General features: G+C 46.1%; 1 protein-coding gene across 1 annotated transcript in view; it reads left to right on the forward strand.

Moving 5' to 3' along the window:
* FHOD3 (formin homology 2 domain containing 3) overlaps nucleotides 1-22401 on the forward strand; it is a 497208-nt gene that overhangs the window by 473406 nt on the left and 1401 nt on the right. The window contains exons 23-24 of the mRNA XM_022587005.3: nucleotides 3960-4134; nucleotides 10853-11014. Coding sequence (XP_022442713.2) covers nucleotides 3960-4134; nucleotides 10853-11014 — 337 coding nt within the window. The remainder of the gene's footprint in view (nucleotides 1-3959; nucleotides 4135-10852; nucleotides 11015-22401) is intronic.

A 22401-nucleotide genomic window follows, 5' to 3' on the forward strand; every position in this document is an offset into this window, starting at 1 on the left:
GTGGAGCAGCTGGGCTCATGAGCCATGGCCACTGAGCCTGTGTGTCCGGAGCCTGTGCTCCGCAACAGGAGAGGCCAAACAGGGAGAGGCCCGCGTACCGCAAAAAAATAAATAAATAAAGACAAAAAGAAAAACCCTCAGAATGGGAGAAAATATTTGCAAACATATCAACGGACAAAGAATTAATCTCCAAAATATATAAAGAGCTCACGCAGCTCAATATTAAAAAACCAACCCAATCATAAAGTGGGCAGAAGACCTAAATAGACATTTCTCCAAAGAAGAGATACAGATGGCCAAGAAGCACCTGAAAACCTGCTCAACATCACTATTAGAGAAATGCAAATGAAAACTACAATGAGGTATCGCCTCTCACGAGTTAGAATGGGCATCTCAGAAAATGTACAAACAACAAATGCTGTAGAGAGTGTGGAGAAGTGGGAACCCTCTTGCCCTGTTGGTGGGAATGTAAATTGATACAACCACTATGGAGAACAGTATGGAGGTTCCTTAAAAAACTAAAAATAGAACTACCATATGACCCACCAATCCTACTACTGGGCAGGTACCCTGAGAAATCCATAATTCAAGAAGAGTCATGTACCACAATGTTCACTGCAGCTCTATTTACGATAGCCAGGACATGGAAGCAACCTAAGTGTCCATTGACAGATGAATGGTTAAAGAAGATGTGGCACATATATACAATGGAATATTACTCAGCTATAAAAAGAAATGATGTTGAGGTGTTTGTAGTGAGCTGGATGGACCTAGAGTCTGTCATACAGTGTGAAGTAAGTCAGAAAGAGAAAAACAAATACCGTATGCTAATACATATATACAGAATCTAAAAAAAAAAAAAAAAAAGGTCATGAAGAACCTAGAGGCAGGATGGGAATCAAGATGCAGACTTACTAGAGAATGGACTTGAGGATACGGGGAGGGGGAAGGGTAAGCTGGGACAAAGTGAGAGTGGCATGGACATATATACACTACCAAATATAAAACCGATAGCTAGTGGGTAGCAGCCATGTAGCACAGGGAGATCAGCTCGGTGCTTTGTGACCACCTAGAGGGGTGGGATAGTGAGGGTGGAGGGAGGGAGATGCAGGAGGGAAGAGATATGGGGATATATGTATATGTATAGCTGATTCACTTTGTTATAAAGCAGAAACTAACACATCATTGTAAAGCAATTATACTCCATTAAAGAAAAATAATATAAAAAATAAGAAAAAAAAAAGATGTGGTACATATACACAATGGAATATTACTCAGCCATAAAAAGGAATGAAATTGGGTCATTTGTAGAGACGTGGATGGATCTAGAGACTGTCATACAGAGTGAAGTAAGTTAGCAAGAGAAAAACAAATATCGTATATTAATGCATATGTATGGAACCTAGGAAAATGGTACAGATGAACTGGTTTGCGGGGCAGAAATAGAGACACAGATGTAGAGAATAAGCGTATGGACACCAAAGGGGGAAAGTGGCGGGGGTGGTGGTGGTGGTGGGATGAATTGGGAGATTGGGATTGACATGTATACACTAATATGTATAAAACGGATAACTAATATGAACCTTCTGTATAAAAAAATAAATAAAATTCAAAAATTAAAAAAAAAAAAAGCTCTAAGGTTAAAAAAAAGTCATCTCTTGTCACAAGGCCATTTGCCTAGAGGCAGTGCAGAACTGGAAGCATTTTGTCATTTCAGCTCCCAAAGGTTTAGTCAGTTCTCGAAAGCCTGTGCCTGATTTGCTGGCCTGGCTTGTAACCTCAGTGGAAGCACAAGTTCAATTGAGGGTGTGTTTGATTTAAAATTAAGAAATTGACATGACTTTCACCCTCAATTTATTTTTGGAAAAGGGATATTGCATTTAGTTACTTAAAGCAGTTTGGTGATAATTAAAAGAATGGCGTGTCAGTTCAGACAGCCCCCATGAAGGACAGGTAAGATTTTAAAAAGAACTGAATTTCATGTTTCTGCGGAGAGTGTAATAGGACCTGTTCTGCCCGGCAGTTGTCCCACTTGTCCTGTCTGGCCTGTCTGTAGAAGGATTCATGGGGACCCAGACCCAGCAGCCTGGGAAGGGAGAGGTCCAGCGCTTGGGATGAGAGGTGGGGGCGACAGCTGATGGATGGAAACAGGCAGAAGCTGGTAAACAAACAGGTCCTGACTGCTGGCAGGTGGTGGTTCCACGGAGCATGGCCAGCCGAGTGGCAGGGCACAGAGTGAGGTCTGTAATGGTCAGGGGACCAGGTAAGCCGGTTATCACCCTCCTAGGCAGCCTCAGGAGATGGGCCTGGAGCTCCAAGTCCCTCCTGGCTTTGGTCAGGACCGGTCTTGGGGCTCTCGGAGAGAATGTCCAGACAGGAGGGCTTCGCAGGCAGGGCTCAGCAGCTCCCAAATCAACAGGGTGCACCCTGGTTGTGGTGGCTGAATTCTTTATTTGGAATTTGATGTGACAGTCAGATGATCTCATCTTTGCTGACTTCTGCGCCTTCTAAGAATCCCCTCTGTCTTTCCCATCCCGTCCTGTCCTGTCCTTTCCTCTCCTCTCGAGTAGACTGATGAAGAGGATGAAGTTGAGGTAGGATGTTTATAAACACAAAGAATGCCATGTGTGACCTTCTCAAGCGTGCCGTATAACCTAACCGGACATAAGCAGCATGAAGTGTCAGCCCTGTTCAGTGCTTTAAACCTTGCATGACTGTTTTCTGCTGGGTTTCCATGTGATCACTAACCCCCTTACACGGGTTCTCATCATGATGTGTGTGCCAGGGACTGACTGAAGGGTAACTGCATTTTCCAAGCTGTCCCTGAGTTCCAGGCCCTGTCAAAAGTGGCAGGGTCAGCAGATCTTTTCCTACTGATGGACAAATGGACAGAGGGGTGGGATGGGCAGCAGCTCCTCCCCCTGACCCTGGTGCAGATGCCAGAACCAGAGACCGAGGCAGGGCTGCTCAGCCCTGAAGGATGAGGAAGGAGCTGTGCAGATGGTACAAGTCACGGATGTGTCCCAGGCTCTAGCACCAGGGCTCATACACTGGATAAAAAGAGGGAGCCAGAAGTCTATGGAGCTGCTCTTTGCAAACGTTATTCTAACTGACTTTTTATTTTTCATCCAGATGTTTGGCATTGTGTGCATATGGCCTGATATTCTAGCATACCTCTTGTAAAACATATATGCTGTCTTTGTTCAGCTAGAATTAGAGAATATCATCATGTGAGTGTAATGCTTGTGAAAACAACTAAATTTTTGACACAAGGAGAAGTAGTGAGTGTTGCCAAACTCAGTTTCAGCATGAATTTCTGTGCCATGTTCTGATCTGGGCCCTGAATCAAAGCCTTTTGGGGCCTTTGGCAAGTCACTTAATCTTGGATGGCCTCAGTTTCCTTCTCTGTAAAGTGAGGTGGGACTAGTTCTGGAAAAATCCTTCCCAACTCCTAACACTGTATGATCCTGTAACTGAATCCCACTTTTCAACTTGTACCATCTTAAGTGATATATGAGAAACTTCTAACTGCTTTCTGGCACTACGTTTTAAAAAATAAATCTCACTGTATTTGATAAACAAGCATATTTCAATGCTCCTATCAAGGCTGTGGTGTTAGAAACAGATTTGGTTTCTGAATTTTTCCCAGAGTTGAGGTCTGTTGCTCCTTGCTGGCTCCCACTGAGGGGATCTGCAGTGAGCTGGGAGACCCACTACCTGGAGGGATGGGTGTGGTCCTTCTGGGGCCAAGGCTCCTCTTTCTGATAAGAGAACTTCCCGGATATGCAGATACTTTGTCATTAGTTCATTGACCCCTCATTGACTGCTCATCACTAACTTGTTTGCAGAATGCACGGTAAACAAAAGACAGAGAAGAGAGGGCTTTCCTCAACTAAAGGTTTTCTAAGCTTGAGTTGGCTTTTAGTCACCTCACGCCCTAACCCCCCTTGCTCTTGCAGTCTGGCAAGTTCTCCAGCGGTTCCCCAGCGCCCCCGAGCCAGCCACAAGGCCTGAGCTATGCCGAGGATGCTGCCGAGCACGAGAACATGAAGGCTGTGCTGAAAACCTCGTCCCCTGCCTTGGAGGACGCCACCCCCGTGCTGGGTGTCCGCACACGCAGCCGAGCAAGCCGAGGTAACGCCCTCTTCCAGGGTGGCCACCCCATGGTGTCGGTCCCCGCCACAGGGAACAGATTACTGTGCCCAGGAAGTGGCCGCTCAGGGCCGTCCACTCCCCAGGGTTCTCCGTGCTGAAGTCATCATACTTTCCTTCACTCACACCTTTGTGACCCACCTTCAGTAGCTTCATCTCAAAAACAAGCAGCCCTTCCCAAAAGCACAACTTAATTTGAACAAGAGGAATTAGTATTGTGAACGAATCCTCATGGGTTAAAGCCCCCAGGCCAAATTGAGCCAGCCATTTATTCTTGTAAATAAGGTCTTATTGGAACACAGCCACCCTTCCTTGTGTGTGTGTTGTCTAGGTGCTTTTGCACTGCGGTGGCAGAGTTGAAGGGTTGCGACAGAGACTACAGGGACCATAGAGACTAATGTTTTTACTCTCAGGCGGGGTACAGAAAAAGTTTGATGACCCTTGGATTAAAACGCTATCCCTTTTTGCCTCTGAAATCCTTGGAGGCAGAGAGGAAACTAAAACTTCAAGATGTTAAAGACAGATAAGAGTTTCCAGGTTTGTTTCATAGCCTGGAAGGGACTTTTTGTTTTAATTAAGAATTGAGATGCACTTTGCATCTGAGAATGTTTACCCGTATTTCCCTGGTCTAGTCTGATGCCACATGAACCTTCCTAAGTTTCCTCGCTGCCTGCAGGATCCAGCCCACGCGATTCATGCTGTTGTTTGAGGTTCCCTGGGGTCTGGTCCCCTCCTGGCTCCCACACTTGGCTTTCACTCAGCCCCACATTGTGGGCAGTGCCCTACTCTGCACACCCTGTGTCTGCCTGAGCCCCTGCCGTTGCTCATCCCGTCCCCTCTCCTCTGCCTGTCCCCTCTTCACCTCCAGAATCCACCTCCTCCGTGTTCTCTGCCTTGCCACGTACTCCTGAGACCCCAGTTTAGGTCTCAGGAACTTAAAAACTTTATAACTAAAGAGGATGAACTCCTGGAGGACCAGCTTTGTCCTCTTGGTGTTTGCTTAGCACGCAAGCTAGAAGAAACCATGTATTTATTGCCCACATTGGAATGTTTTAGTGTGTAAAAGGGGTTCAAGTAGTAATTACAGTGGGAAAATAAATAAAACTGTGCAGTCTGGGTGAACTGAATCATGGGTTACCTTACACGTCACAGAACCTCAGTAACGAATGAGTGTGTGCAGCGCCCATCAGGCCCTTGCTAGGCTCCAGCGAACATCCAGGCTCACAAGATGTTAGAAAGGCAGCCAAGATCTAGAGGGCTGTGATCTGGGGAAACTCCTGAGAAGACCCAACAGTGACTTCTATCTAGCTTTGCTGACTGCCCTTTTTTTTTTTTTTTAATTTGAATTTTGCTGTTGTCAACTATGTTAAGTATTAAAAAATGATGATAGGAATAACAACTTTAACATAAAAGAAAAAACAAAGGCAGTTCCAGGTGTTCTTTGGCAGGAAGGGAGTCACGTGGTGCATATGGTTTCTTGTAGCTTCTTGTGAACCAAGGGCCACAAGCTGCTCTAGAGGAGGAGGGTTGAAGGGGCTTCCAGGCTGAGTTCTAGATCTGTAAGGTTTACGCGGGATTCCCAAGTGGAGCTGCACTTCAGGCTATTTTATAAATGACCAAATGCTTTTCTTATTTCACGTGAGTACAGTGTCACTGAATCTAGTTCCTTCTCCTTTTCTCAACGTTGGACCTTTAACAGGGCTTTTACTCTGTGATATACAGCTTAGACTATGCCGGAAAAAGGGCCGCCTCCACCCACCCTTCCCCAGGGTTATCCTGACTGAGACACAGATGATAAGTAGAAAAGTCATCCCTCCTACTACAGTCTTGATTCCCAGACTATACCCCCAATACATGCAGGTATTATTATTACATCAAAGAATCACAGATTAGGTTCTCTGGGATTTGGTCTTTCCAAACCCTCTGACTTTTAGGTAGTTTTGGATGTGGAATTAGGGAAAGAAAATAAATTATGATTTGGCAACGCAAAGGCAGCCTTTTGGTGACCAACATCAGACGGACGCAGCTATGACAAACCACAGTCCTGAGCACTTCGTGTGGGACATTCTGATTGTCTGGTTTTCTATGTGGAAAGAAAGATGCCCTCTTCTTGGCCAGTGCTGTCTATAAAATGCCTCCATTTCTCAGAAAAAACCAAGAAGTGACAGGAGAGAAATAGTGTGTAAATAAGACAGAATATAAGAGGAGAGAAGAAAGTGGGGAAGGTCAGAAGTTGAAGAAAATTATAGCATTAAATGCTGAGCAGTAGTGACTGTCAGTCTAGACAAAGTGTAAAACAAGGATAAAAATAAAATAAAGCAGCTTTGCAGTGTTGGGGGGTATGGGGATGGGAATCACTGGTCTCCCAAAAGGCCTAGGACATCCCATGCATGAGTCTGTCTGTGTCTCAGCAGCTCTTGCAGGCTTTGTCTGCTAGGCTAACCGTGGACACCAGGAGATCAAGGGCAGCATTAGTACCTGCGCCACAGTGACCCCAGCCATCAGGAGTCTTGAGCCACTGTACCTTGGTGGATGCAAGGGTAGTGCAATGAAAGCCACCTTGGGAGATGGAGTCCAGTATCTCTAATGGAACGTAACATGCTGTGCTAATTTTAAAAGAGAAAATAGAAAATCCTTCCTGACTGGAAAGGACAAAGAGAAAAAGATATTGCTAGGTTTGTACAATATGGCTTCCTTTTCACTAATTGACAAAAGGGATTAGAAAGGAAAGCTGTTCAGTTTCTCTGCACATGCAGAGACTTCTGCTTCCAGGTGGCATGTCGTAGGGAGGAACAAGCCACCACTCCTGCTGCCATAACCAGAAACTTTAATAAAATAACAAAAGCTTTCTCTCAAAATCCATCAGGGAACTGTGAAAGGGAAGAGGACTAGACAAACTAGAATTCTAGGTGAGCTGAGAGCACCTCTCTAAGAGCATTTGCCAAGTCTGGGCACAGGCTGAGAATTGGACTTGCCATGCGCAGAGCGACTTTAATAGTAAAGAGAGGCCAGCAGGACTTCTAGTGGTCATGTGAGCTGGCGTAAGAGGTTGGAGCTAGAGGAGCTTCAAATGCAGACAGTTTTCTCCATGAGACATTTGCTAAGTGCTGGGGCAGCATGGGGAGGGGGAGGCTGGGCCAGAAAGGCTGCAGGAAATCTCCTACAGTCTTGAAGTTCTGAGGAAACCAAGACAAGCTAGAGTAAGCGCCTTCAACAAATGCATACAGATAGTTAAAGACAGAATATTTAAAGACAGGGGTGGACTGATACTCAATGAAAACTGCTATCTGGCCCCAACCCTGCTCAGTCCTTCACTGTGTCTGCTTAACAGGAAAGGGTAAAGACTGGAGAAAAATGACACCGACTTCAGTCTCTGCATTCTTTTCTACACAAGGTCCAGTGCATAGTCAAAATTATGAGCCAAGAGAACATGAAAACATGGCTGACAAGAAGAAAAGTAGAGCAGCAGATCCACAGGTGATCCAGATGTTGAAATTTGCAGTCAAATTTAACCATTTATAAGTGTTAACGAAAATAAAGGAAAATAGAGACAAATTGATAAAAAGGTTGAAATTTATAAAAAAGAATCAAATGGAAATTCTAGAACTGAAAAAAAGAAAGATTTGAAATGATTAACTGATATCATGGGTTTAACAGCAGACTGGTCCCAGCAAAAGAGATTAGTGAATTCAAACAACACGGGTTAATAGAAAATGTACAAACTGAAGCATGGTGAGAAAAAATGGAACAAAATGTAAGAGATATGTGGGACACAGTCAAATGGTCTAATGTGTCTGTAACTGGAGTACCAAAAAGAAAAGATGGGTAAAAAGAAAAATTAAAGAAACAATGGCTGAGAATTTCCCAAAGGCTCATGATAGATATCAACCCACATATTTAAAACACATAACAAATCCAAGGAGAGTAAACTCAAAGAAAACCACATCTAGGCATACCATGGGCAAACTGCCAAAAACCAAAGATATAAATAAAATCTTTAAAACAGCCAGAGAGAAAAGAATGTACTTTCTAAGGAGCAACAGTAAGAATGACGACTCACTATTGACAGAAGCTATGGAAGTCAGAAGAAAGTGGAATGGCATCTTTAAATTGCCAAAAAGAGAACTTTCTAATCTAGAAGTCTATACCCAGGGAAATTCTTTCAAAAACAAAGGTAAGCATTTATTACATTAATATAATATCTATTTGGATATAATTATTTTCCTTTTAGACTATTTCTTTAAGTTAGATTTTTAAGGGAAAAATTAGTTACAGTGTTTTCTTTCAAACTACAGTTTACATATTTTCAAAAGTAAAGTTCAAATAAAGTGATATAGTCCTATCATGGTCTATAATGCTTTATCCCCTCCACCATATCTCTATCTATATATATTCATATATATTATATATAATAATTTTACAGACATCTCAGTATATATAAATGCCTGGCTAACACTTGGGAGACCATGGGGAGCCAAATGGCCCCTTGGAGTCTGTAAGTTATGGACAGTGTTCTCCTGTGGCTGTATGTGCGTGTAGACGTTCCAGAAAGAGAAGCATATACACGACCAAGAAGAATGGGCATAAATGGTAATCAGGTAGTGACAACAGTAACCAAGGGGCGAGGGGATAAGAAAGCAGAACCAAGAATGAGGTCATGAGAAAATGATGGCATCACAAAACTGAGTCTGACAGTCCTGGACAAATGGCAAGATGTTCCTTGTAAGCATCTCCTGACCCATCACAGTGAAAGCAGATTCCCAGGAATGTATAAGATGAAAGTATAGGTAATTCTCATGGAAAGATCAGATGATGCCTTCATTTCTGGCTCATCAGGAGCAAATTATATTATATTATGAGCAAAGACACTTGATTGAGCTTTGTGTGTTTTGGGAAGGGTAGCTTGGCATTTCAAAATGAGGCACAGAATTATAAATCAGTAGGTAAAAGGGAAAACAGGAAATTGCTGGGCAAAAAGCAATTGCTGTATTGATGGCTCTGCTATGAGGAGGGCCGTGGTTCAGAGGCTCTGCAGAGCCCCAGCCTGAGAGCTGTGCCACTATGAGTCCTCTTGCCTCCAACTTGAACACCTGGACCAGCCTGAGAATGCAGAAAAATTCAGCAATTTCAAATATTCGTTTCTGAGAAGAACATATTTTTAAAGGGTTTTATGATGCTGAAAAAGCTAGTCTTCTGATGGAAGCAAGTAGATCAAACTCCCTTGGGCACAAGCAGAAAAAGTAAAGTGTCCTGACTTTGTATATCCCAGTGTTGTAGGTCTGCTCCCGCTCATAACGCAAAACGATTTTTATAAATAACCACAACAAAAACGTTGTCATCAGAAAGCATTGTTGTCCTATGGCCACAGGTCTCAAATAGTGCAGGTGGTCCAACACTGGAATCCTGGTACTCCTTTTGCAACGTGTTTATTTAATTCAGTCATGTGAACTTTACTAGCAGAAATTATGACTAAATTATAGCATATTACATATTTGCAGTGAACTTTCAACCACAAACACATGTCTATAAAATGTGCAGTCTACTGAACTGTAATCAACTATTCCCAACTATTTCTATCAATATCCAAACACCAAAAGTTTTGAAAAATTAGTATAGAAATACAGAATTCAAAATTTAAGATATATAGTTACTAACATTTTTTCACCTGTGGTTTGAGAAAAGCTGACTGTTCTTCAGCTTTAGCTGGACCTTGGACAAGTTCAGGGTACCTGTGTTCCAAAAATATAAAAGTCTGAGAACACTCACCTACAGGATTTTAAAGTTGTATGTCTATTACAAAGAGAAGTATAGGTAGAGGAAATTCACAATTTTGAGCACACTGTACATCTTTTTTCTTACAGAAGCATATTTCCCAACTCAGAGAAGAGATTTCACAAGGAAGTTGATCGGTCACAAAGGCACAGTTTTTGATGAATTAAAATAGCATTCATTTCTAAGTGTTTAATATGACTTGGGAACCCATGTTTTTGTGGTATTTTCTTCTTGCTGGTCTAGGGGCAGATGCTTTTATACAAGACTTGGACTGTCTCAACATACAGCTATTTATAAACATATTTTTTTCTGGTCAGGGAGCAGATGAATGTACCAAAGAAAATGTTGTGTTAACTCCCTTTTCCTGGTAGAAGAGGGCAATCCTGTTATGACTTTTAAAGGCTAGTTAATCCAAAGATAAGCTATATGTTACAAAATCCATTGATTTTTATTTAACTGAATGAGAAGTTAGGGCTAATTGACATTCGCTAGGCACATACAACCACAGATGGGGAGCTGACTTAACAAATGTCTCTGGACGTTTCTGGAAGCACTCTACTGGGTATCTGTGATGTACCTAGCGGCACACGGCGTGGGAAGTCTGCCCTTCCACGACCACAGGACCTGGCAGGTGGAGGCACATCCACGACAGGGAGAGATGACATCACAGCTGTGTGACAGGGTAGTACGACATGAGGGCCCCAGGTATGGATTCATGGGAGGTCAGAATCTGGAGGGTGATGGTCACAGGTCACTGTGGTGCCCCTGCAGTGGGGATGGGGGAGCACCCTTAGATCCATCAGGAGGCTCAACCCCGGCTCTGGCCTCTGCTGTGCTCTGTTGCTGACGAGCTCTGCTGCTGCAGGAGCAGTGCCGTGTCTCCCTTCTCTCTGAGTACCTCGTGCTCTCTGGTGGTTTAATTCTTCAGGACCCACTAGCCCATGGACTGCGGGAATGGATGACTCGCCTAGTGTCACGGGGGATGCAGCTGATGAGATCATGGACCGCATCGTCAAGTCAGCCACCCAAGCGCCCGGGCAGCGAGTGGTGCCGCGGGAGAGGAAGCGCTCCCGGGCCAACCGGAAGTCTCGTAAGTGCCTTGGAGTTAGGATGTGGGACTCTGCCTGCAGGGACCAGCCCTCCGGTTCTGTATGACCCAGGAAGGGCAGGGACTCAGAGGCGGGCTCCGGTGCCCGGAGGGCCCACCTGTGCCCATCGACAAAAGATTTCGTGCTGGACAGTCAGCATTGGCCACTAGGGAGGAGGGATGCTGCAGCTGCCTGTCCAGTGTATTTGCTATTTCTGGTCAGGCCTCCCCCAATTCACACTTTGTCCCCAGGAAGGTGTGAAAGGCCCTTAGATGACTCTGGTGTGCAGGGGTGGGCACAGTGGGACCCGTTGCCAAGTACTGCCCTGGATGCTTTGCTGAGGCCATATTATTGCCCCTCACCCAGCATCAGGGGCTACTTTCTGGGCTGGAGACTGTTCCCCCAGGGGTTCACTGCTGCTCATGGGCGTATGCTGAAGGTGAAACCAGGGGTGGCAGCGATTTTCGGTCCTTAGGATGCTTGAAATAGTTCATGTTAGCCTAGGTTCACCAGTTGTTTTTTTTTCCTACCAAACAGAGGATTCAACTACATCAAAGCGACCTATTTGCCCTTGTAGTCTCAGCCTGTTACCTGCCCCTATCCGCTGAATGACGGGTGTGGAGTTGCCTCTGTGGGCACCATGCTGACTCTCACAGGGATGGCTCGCTGTAGAGAAGCAGGGTTCTCTGAACCTTTGACATCTGCCTTCATGGCCGTGGCCCCTAGTGCGTTTCAGAAGAGACCTCAGCCCCCAAGCTTTGGCCTGGTGCTGGTCACTCAAGATCAATCCCTAGGACAGGGATTTATGATGTTTTGTAAAGAGGAAATCTGTCTGCCTCCTCATTTCCTGGCTCCCAAAAGTGAAAGGAGGGAGAGTGGCTGTCAGGAGGCAGGAGTTCAGTAAGAACTCAAACTCAGAGCCCCCCAGGCGCCACCACCTTTGAGATTCGTACAAGAGGTGACTGAGTTTTGGGCTGCATATTTTGGACGCCTTGGTTCTGTTTGACCCGTTGACGTGCTTGTTTCCAGGGTAAAGAACACTAAACCAAATTGCTGCAGACTCTCGGACCCTGCTCATTTTATATCATTGGCTTTAGATTCTGACAGGAATTTTTCCCCAGAAAAGAAAGTATCACTTGACACCTCCACCAGGGAGAAGCAGAGTTTCTCAAACCACAGAACTTGGGGGCTGGGGGATGTGATTCTCATTCAGTGAGATGGGTGGTTGAGAGTCTGTTTTCACCACACTCCTAGATGAGGTCCATCCTGCTGGTACACACTTTGAGTAACTTTTTTTTTTTTTTTAAAGACTTTAATTTTATTTATTTATTTTTGCTGTGTTGCGTCTTCGTTTCTGTGCGAGGGCTTTCTCTAGTTGTGGCAAGCGGGGGCCCCTCTTCATCGTGGTGCACGGGCCTCTCACTACCGCGGCCTCTCTTGTTGCGGAGCACAGGTTCCAGACGCGCAGGCTCAGTAGTTGTGGCTCACGGGCCTAGTTGCTCCACGGCATGTGGGATCCTCCCAGACCAGGGCTCGAACCCGTGTCCCCTGCATTAGCAGGCAGATTCTCAACCACTGTGCCACCAGGGAAGCCCCTGAGTAACTTCTTGAACTGTGGCTCTCAACCATGGCTGCACATTAGAACTTTCTGCAGAGCTTTAAAAATTCCAGGTGTCTGGGCTGTACCCAAGCTGACCACCTGAGAACCTCTGCTGTTGGGCCCTGCCCAGGCCCCTTGGGTGATTAGTGGCCTTAGGAGAAGGACTCTTGTTCCACTCTGTGCGCCCCCTGTCACATTCCCTCTGTTTTTTAAATGGAAAACTATCATTCAGGGGCACTGGCTTTTTACATCTTCAGAAATATGTTTGTGGGCTCCAACATCAATATCTAAGACCTTTACATTTATTTTTTCCGACATTTCACTGTTTCCTGGTGCTGCTGTGAATTCTTTGCCATTCTCTTGGGGCTCCCATGTAAGACCTTGGCTAGGGACTTGCTATTTAAAGTTGTTCCTCAGACAGTATGGGCACCTCTTGGAGGCTGGTTAGAAATGCATATTCATGGGGACCTCTCCGGGGCAACTGATTCAGAATCTGCATTTAACAAGATCCCCAGGGGACCCCATGCACAATAACGTGGAGGGGGTCAATGGGGTATGAGGCCAGGACTGGAACTGCAGGATCCCCAGGTGTGCACATCTTGGGGAGCAAACTCATCTCCAAAGGGGTGAGGCTGACCCACACTCTCTCCACACTGCATGCTCCAGGCCAGGCCAGCAAAGCACTTGCCTTTTTGCCTGTCTGAAGCGTGTGAAATAGTATTCCTTATGGTTTTCACTTACTTTTCCCTGCTAGTGTACTAGGAAGGTCGAGCCTCTCGTGATTTGCATCTCTTCTTTTGTGTATGGCTTGTCCATACCATTTGCCTGTTTTTCTCTTGCTCTTTTTCATGAACAGAAATCTCTTTCTTAAATAGTTTTTTAAATGAAACTTATGAGAGGCTTTTTCAGGTGCCTTAAGTAGATTATCTTCAGTATTTGCCCTTTATTGCCCTCCTCTTATTTACTTCAGTAAACCGGTAACCAAATGGCAGAAATTTTGCAGCAGTTAACGCCTGGCCTTCCTGCAGTGGGCAACCTTAGTGCAAGAGTCTCCACTGGGAGGAGCTGGGAAAAGCATGTGGGGAATCAGACCACGGGAGAGGAGCTGAGAAAGGATGCCAGGTCAGGGAGTGCCCTCCAGAAGGTGGGCAGGGTTGGGTCAGGGACCTCAGAAAAGGAGATTGCCTGAGAGGGGCCTGGCCCAGGGTATGTACTCCTCCTATAGGTTACATGTCTGTGTTGGCAAAGAGTGTTGGCCCTGCCCTCTGGTCTAGAGAGAACCAGATTCTTAGAGAGACACAGAATGTCACTGGGAACAATAACACAGTCATAATGAGTTTTCCTCTTCAATCTGGCCAGAGAGAAATATTGCCTGTTTTTGTGGTTGACATAAAATAATTTCCTGTGGTATCGTTTCCATTCCAATCTTATGCAAAACAGCCCTATATTCTTTTTATTTAGCCCAACACATTTTGTCCTGTGATGCAGTTACTACAACAAATACAGCACTGCATGTATGTAAATGTTTATCTGTAGCAGGTTTAATTAATTAGTAATGGCACCATCCACAGAAATGTAAGATGGGGGAAGTTACTTTGATTTCTAATATAAAGGGATGTAAACTCTAGCTTTTCATAAGAAGTTAAAGGAATGAGAAAAAAACAGTTTGCAAAATCGATGTGAAGTGTTGGGCTGGGGCCTCACCCTGAAACGATGCTGCGTTTGATTTGATTGTGTAATGGTGGCCATGTGGCAAGTGGATAAATGAATAACCAGCATATTTGGGCTATACCTCATTTGGCTAAAGACAATAATGGTCCAGCTATTGTAGGAAACCAAACAGAATCCAGCTCATAACCTAGAAATTTATGACCTGCAAGACCCTCAAGAATCCTCTGAGATGCTTAAAACATCTGCTTTGTTTCGTGTTTGATGCTGGTGGCTAGGCCTACATCCACCAAATGTCCTGCTTAAAGCCTGAAATATGCAGCCAGTTGGGACTCACCGAGGGCACTGTAGTGGATTCGCAGGTTCCCAGGCTCTGCCCCTTCTGTTGTTTTCCCAGCTGGTGCCATCGGGGTCTCATTAAGTAAAATGTTTCGAATTGTCCAGTTGATTTCTAGCCTGTGAAATGTCAGCACAACGCGTGTCATATGCTTCCCCAGATTCTGGCCACGGCTCTCAAGTCGGCTGGTGGAGATGGCCAAGAGAGCGTTCTCCAAGCTCTTTGTTTTCTTCTTATTTGGGTTTCTCTTTTCATCATACTGGGGCAAGTCCTTTGTCCCGGGGCTACTTGTTCTCTTAGGCCTCCCGGATGTTGGTCTTCCCTAGAAAACCCTGAAGCTGACGGGCATCTGAGATCTCCTTCCCACTGTGATTCTGCAGGACGGGCCTGGGGCCTGGGGAAGAAAAGGACCCCTTGTGTTCTTTTCTGTGGGACCCAGCTTCGGAAGAGGGTCTCTGCCCAGCTGGCTGTCTGCATGGAGCCATTACCCTGGACTATCACAGAGCAGAGCAGGGATTAGGGACTCATAATTGGCCTTTTTCTCTTTCCTGCTAGAGAGGCTGAATGCCCCCTCTCCTGTTGAGTTTCTCTTCAAGAGGAGTCTGGGCCCCACCTGTGACGTGACCGTGCAGTTTTGGGCTCAGGGCTATATTTCTTTAAAAATGCAATCACTTCGATGTGACCTACAAATAATCTAACAGTTTCTTAGGAACAAAAGAACAGTTTCTCAATGGGAAGGGCCAGAAGCCTGATTCTAGGGGCTGCTAGGAAAGGAACACTGAACTCTGACCTGACTTCAGGCTCTCATCTCACCCCATCTCTTATGAGGCTTCAACATTCCTCTTGAAGGGCATGTGACATATTCACGTTGATTCGATATAACTAAAATCTTATTTTACAGAATATTGAGGGGTGTTGCCATGCTATCTGTTAAGCAGGATTCCGTGGAGAAGGAGAACGAACGAATCTGAAAAAAAAATATTGAATCTGTTTTAGGGAAAATGGGAGATATGCCTCACAAAATATTAGATTGATCCCTGGAACTGATCAGCACTCAGCTTAGTTTAGTTGTCTCTAATTTTCCAAAGTGGTATTTGAAAATGTTCAGGAATTTTCCCACTAATCCCATTAAGAAAAATTTCCCTGCATGTTATTTACATAGTTCTTCCCTACTTAAAAATTTTATATTCTTTTATAGGGACAATGGAATGGGCCAGAGACTTTAAAATGGATGCTCTTAGAATACAGTAAAATAAGATGTTAGTGGAAAGGACCAAAGTTTCTCAGTCAAATTTTTGTCTTCTCAACATCATTACTATTTACTCAGCACCTAATTATTCTTCGAGCTCATTAAAGCTGGACTGATTCCTCCTCTAAAGACAGCTAAGGGCAGCCACCCTTGTGTACAGGACACATGACAGGAAGATAAATAGAATAAGTCCAAGAGAGAATCAAAATCTTTTCCCTAAACCCAGGTGGAGAGTCACTGCATTTTAGAGGGCCAGCGTAAGGGTTTGTGCCTCTGGGGAGAAGTGCCACCCCCATTAGCGCCCACTCCAGGCTTCGGGAGCACAGTGACCAGAGGGGATGGAGCTGACAGCGGCTCTAAGATTCACTGGGGCTGACTTTAAACCTATGGTGGGTGTCAAGCCCTTGTCACTAGAAAAGGAAGATGGGGAAGTAAGGAAGGCATTTGCAGCCTGGCTCTGCACTGGGAAGGTCTTGGAGGCAGGGCTGGATGGGCACAGGAAAGGGACTGTGAAGGGGTTTGATGGTGGTGGGCTGGGAGGCATAATTAGAGTCTGTGGACAGGTGAGAGAAATGAGGCCCAGATCAGAGCAGGTGCTATCAGAACAGACTCCAAGTCACCTGGAGACAGGTCCTAAACAAGGGTGTACGGGCCTTGTACCCAACCCCAAGGGGGTGGAAGCAGCCCCCTGCTCTAGAGCAGGGTCAGGCTGGTAGCCAGGACTCTGATGTGGAAAGAAGCTTAGGTAGAAGCTTTGGGGTTAGACAGGTGGTGCCGGAAGAGCTTGGAAGGGTCTCACTGCCCTGAATGGCTCTCTGGTGGTTGTATTTTCGGACAAATCTCCCTTCCAAATTGGGAACTAGCACTTTGAAAAAGGAGGCTGACTGTGTGTCCTCCACTGTGTCTGTCTGTATGCCAGGCACCCTTTTTCCCCAGAGTGGAAGTTCAAGAGGAGGGAGGATCAGTAAACAAGAGGAACCTGAGAATTTGTCTTTCCTGCGTAAGAGCAAAGTAGAGGGTTCTAGGAAGGGTGCTTTGGAAAGTGCCAAGCACCTTACTGGCAGGGGGTTACAGTAGTTCATTGCCTTTGCTGCCAAGTTCAGATGGAATCTGCCAAGTTCACATGGAATTCCCATGCTTGGGAATTTGCACAGTCATACAGCCGAGGAGACTGTTCCCGTATAAATGGCTTGGCCTCACTGAGCCTCAGTCTTCTTTGATACAGTGAAGGCGGTCGTGCCAGCCTCCCGGGATGGTTGTGAGAGTTAAGCGGGGCACCTATGACGGGTTCTTAGCACCCTCCTTCCCTTCACACTTCTGTCCAAGGGTCCCAAACATGGTAGGAATGTGAAGCTGCCTGCAAGCGTTTAGGAGCTGCCAGGGAAGTCACCCATGAGCCTGTGCACAGAAACCACACCTGCCCCCTTATCACTTTGCTCCCATCACCCTCCTGGCTCCTCGTCCACCATTGTCCACCTCACTTGGCCTGCTGTAATTTGTAGACCAGACCCATCTTCCCCTCTCTTTTTACCCCCAGGACACTGGTGCAATGGCTTGCCCCTGTGCACGGAAGCCTGGATTGTTAGCAATGTATGTGTCTAGTATTGTTGTGACATCCCAGTAAGCACTAGAGAGCTAGACTGCATCTGGAAAGGGGGAAGGCAGTTCTGTTCTGCCCAGGACTTGCAATAATGCTGAGAACTCTGAGCTCAGAAAGCAATGGAGAGAACTGTTTCATTTCTTTCCACCCAGGCCAGATTCCATCCTCTCCCTGTCCTCCCCAACAACGTGACTCATAAGAAGCAGTCTGCTTTTGCATTCCAACCGATTGCTTTCTGTTCAGTGCTTACCTAGGAACCAAAGAGATTATTGAGGAGCACTGGGTGTGAACGTAGCCACAGATGTAGGAGGGAAGTGGGGTAGGGGCACTGCGCAGCCAAGACCGTGGCCAGACCAGTGGCTGTAGAAAGCACCTGATACCATAAGTATTGCTGAGAGCCATCTCAGCATGAGTGAACCTAGTTCCGGGTTAGGCAGAATTCGGAGACTTCAGCCCTATCACCACAAAGGCCGTTGCCTTCATGAGCGGCCCCCTTTCCCCGCATCTTACTCAGATGGCAGTGTTCTAAGTCAGGGATCTGAATCTCCTGGGGAGGTTAGAATGAATGCACTGTTGGGGCCTCTCCCAGAGACCTTGGGTCTTTGTGCCCAGGCTGAGTCTAAGAAGTCAAGTTTAAATCAACCAGGTCTGGGAACCTTGGCTTCTTGTCATTGTTATTCCACATTTTATTTTTTTAGCTTTTGATTTTGAAAGAATTTTAGACTTAACAAAAACGTCACAAAAATAGCACAGAGCGTTGCCTTACATCCTTCACTCAGCTTCCCGTCATGTTAACACCCTGCACACGGTAGGACAATGCATCAAAAAATTAACTCAGCTGCAGGCTTGACTCAGATTTCAGCATTTTCCCCCTAATGCCCTCTTTCTGTTCCATGATCCCACCCAGGGTCCCACGTTGCATTGTCGTCCTGTCTCCTTAGTCTCCTCTGATCTGTGGAGGACATTTCATGACCTTGACACTTTTGAAAAGTACCAGTCAGTTAGTTATTTTGTAGAATGCTGTCAATTTGGGAAACCTCTTCTTTTAATGGATGGGATTTTATGACGGAGGGTGGAAGTAAGAAAAATAACCCAAATGGTTAAATAATTGACGTTGACCAAAAAAACAAAAAAACCCAAACCCATGAAAATCCCACAGAATATCTAACATCGAATCACTAAGAATGATACACCTTAAAACGATTCCCAGTATTTAAGTCCAAAGAGGCAGGACTGGGCCTGCCGTTTTTCTCCAGTCGCCAACAGGTCCCTCCAGGAACAAGGGCTGCACAAATTGACAAGCAGCATTTGAATACCAGTGGGGCCAGTTACCTCCCGATCCCAAGAAACAAACATGTAAGGTATCTTCAAGTTCTGATATGAGCCCCTGTCGTCCTAGACACAGTGCTCTTAGTATACTCGATAGAACAATTTTTAGGATCTTCGGGATTACAAAACAAAACAAAACAAAACACACACACACAACTTATTTCCAAATTGCTTGATGTTATGTGCAAAAAATGAAAAAAAAACCTGTCAGTGATCCAAAGGTGAAAGAGCACACATGTGGGTTTCCGTCACATGGAAGTAAAACTCGGCCCATTTGCCATCAACATGAAAGACTGTCAGAACACGTGCTGCCAGGTGCGTCAGGGCACAGTTGTTTCCAGGGTGGGCTCGGATTCAAACGTCCTGGCCCCAATCCTTCTCTTTCCCTTACTGTGTACGCAGGGCCCAGAGACTCGAGCTCTCTATGCCGCTGCTGCTCGTTCCCTGGGGAGATGAGCACAGTCCCCATCTCATAGGGTTTCCACAGATATGGGGTGAGATAATCCATGGTAGCGCTCAGGAAATGGCAGCCACCACTGCCATTATTCTCAGATGCACATCAGCAAAGAGTTGCCTGGGAGCCCTTTGTAGGATCGAAACATTTTTTTTCAATTCAAGGGAGGGGGGAAAGTAAGAGAAAACGAACTTATGATTTTTCCGTGAGCCCCAGACCCCCCTGTGCTGCATGTTGACAGCAGAGGCACCTCTGTGTCAGACCCCGCTGCTGACATCCTGAGAGCTGTCCCAAGCGCCTGGGGCATCGAGTGGCCGCTGGTGCCAGCAGAGTGACCCATGCCGTCTATGGAAGGAGTGTGAGGCAGACAGGGATAAACATTTCCAGGGCCTGTTCTCTGTTCTGCAGCTGCGGGGCGGGGAGGCTGTCACATGTGACAGGCTGGCGAGCAGCTCTGCTGCAGCCAGGGCATTCAAGTGGGAAGCAGGAAGGGGGAGCAGTGGAGAGGGGCCCGGACGTTATCTTATCAGATGTCAGCCAGCCCTCCCCCCTGCACCCCTCCCCCCCGCCCCCCGCCTGCCAGCATTTGAGAAGTGCTAGTTGAGAATTCCCTATTTGATGGAAGGCTTGTTCCTGTTGTGCAAGTTCCATATCCTGCCAGCTCCTGCGTGTTGGTCCTCTCATTCTCATATGTCCTCAGCCGTTTTTTGCTTTCTGGAAACTTTCTGCGTGAGAGCCAACTCCTGTGCGGACAGGGTCTGCTGCCCTGCGCCCTTCCCCTCACTCCGTGTTCCTGTCAGCTCCCGGCCTCCTTGGTGGGACACTTGGCTCAAGGTGGAGGCTCATGTAACGTCTGTTGAATGAATGAGTTAACTGACGAGCAGGTAGATGGACAGACACCGTAACAGGCCCTTTGCATGCAGGACTGGGATCAGGGTACAAAGCTGATTTCAACTGGTTACATTCATTTCACACCTTCTTTCAGGAGTCTTTAACAAGGGAAGGTTCAAATTCTTAAGGTCCTTTTCAGGGTTAATGTATTTCTGGGAGAATTTATCTGAATTGTCATGAAGGCCCACAGAAAGTAGGACTCCATAAATGGGGCTGATTTTTCTATGAATACCTGCCTTTCAGGGACACATCTGGCAAGCAAAGGGACCTTCACTTATACTGGCTTTTCCCCACAGCAGAGGAAAGCCCAGGCTTGAGGGGTCCTCAGGGGTCTCGTGCATCAAAGCTGCGAGTAGACCATGAGGCTGAGGGCAGCAAGGCTGGTGCAGCACCGTTAACCTTTGTTCTGTTCTCTGAGCTGGTCCCAGATAGGCTGGCCCGATGCCCATATCTATTAGCAGATTATTGCCTGTTCCGTAAGGTGCCAGGGTCCTCACTCAAGTATTTATATGAACTGAACCCTATAGTTCTAGGGCTAAAGCAAACATGTGAACAGAACTGTACGAGGCATCTTTCAATGCCATCAGTTCGTGGAGTCTTCTGTGGTCATTTGGCCACGTGTGTATACCTCAAGGCACAAAGGTGTGGTTCCTAGCCCATGCCACCTCCTGCTGCTAAGGAAATGTAAGATGCCCTCCTAGTGCAGCATGGACTTATTCAGGCAGAATTTTGGATCTTGGATAAGAGGCCTCAGCAGTCCTTGTCAAGGATGAGAAATATTTCATCTTGTTTTCTGCCATTAAAATTATTATCTTTCTTTAACAAACACTTGAAGGAGTGTTTAAAGAACATAAAGGGTATTACAAACTAGTATTTTTATTGCCGCCCCATAGAACGAATTCCATTACTCAGTTAAATGCAATCTGCCTCCAGCCAAGGCTCTGGAGCCAAACATTTTGTCTGGATGAGTTAAATACTCAGTCTGGAGCCCAAGGGGTCCGGGGTTGCGGGAGGGTTAGCCAGTGTAGGAGCAGCTGCGGACGGGTGGCTCTAGGGCCCTGAGCTGGGCTTGAAAATACAGCAGCGTGCGGTGGCACGATCTGAGGGTACCCCTCACCACAGAGCTTTGTGCGTCTATAAACCCATGCTTAATGTCTGTGAATCTTCCCTAAGGGTGTCCATTCTTTGAGTTAAAGTGCTGAGCGCACAATAGGTTCTCCATGAAGTATTTGTTGACTGACAGACTGATGGATTGGGTGTTGGCTCCCAATCAGAGTGCTGACTCCTGGGAGAGAAGAAAGTGTTTATTAGTAGATATTAGCCGCTGTTCGTTCTACCAGAGGCCTAGCTCTTTCAGATTCTTTGTCCGTGGGCTAAGTGGGCTTTTGCCCAGGGGAGGCATCGATTTGGGCGTTGCTGCAGACACACGAGGTGGGACCCTCACCTCTGGGGAGGCCTCAGAGGACACAGGCCCCCTTGTCATAGAGGGGGCATGGGGAATTAGGTCTGGCAAGGAAGGTGGGAAAACACTAAGGGTGAGCTTTACTTTCTCCACATTCTGATCAAGGGCCTTCCCTGAGGATCTCAGGGACTCCAGATGACTGAGGATTTATGGTAGATGGTAGATCTGTAACACATCTCTTCTGAAAATAGAATACCCAAAACTCTGTATGACTTCCATACAGAGTAGGCCAAATACAATTTATCAACTAAGGAAAATGTAATTAGGAACGTTTCAAATGAAAGGACCAGTCTTGGAAGGGGCAGCTGCCTCATCATGCAGCCTTATTCAGCCTTTATTTTGACATCGAAATTGATCAACACTAAACAATGGAAAACCCATAATGTCAGGCTAAACATAAGCCAATTCTAAGTCAGTTAAATATGAGTGTGCCTCCAGCTGCCAGTTGTAAACCTCAGGGCCGGGAGGTCACTGGTCCTTCTTGAGCCTTGTGTGTTTCACAGAGAACATCCACCAAATCCACTCAGAAGTTTGGCAGTTTGCTCCTTGGCATCCAGTCTACAAGGAGTCACTGGTTATTCTCTGTAGAGGCCCTTTGATGAGTTGAGACTAAGACCCTGATGCTCGTGGAGAGCTCATCCTGACAGCTACCCCTTGCGCCGGGTTCCGTTAATGCCTTGCTGTGGGGCCTCTACAGAGGTATGTCCCTGCAGATTTGCGGGATTATTTTACCTAATTTGCAACACTGGAATTTGCATTTTCCTATGCTGAGTAATTCCTTTTCCAGCTCTGATCCGCT

Source organism: Delphinapterus leucas, chromosome 14, assembly GCF_059928025.1.
Source record: "Delphinapterus leucas isolate spDelLeu-1000000601 "Yukka" chromosome 14, BTC_Dleu_Yukka2, whole genome shotgun sequence".
Taxonomy (NCBI): Eukaryota; Metazoa; Chordata; class Mammalia; order Artiodactyla; family Monodontidae; genus Delphinapterus; species Delphinapterus leucas.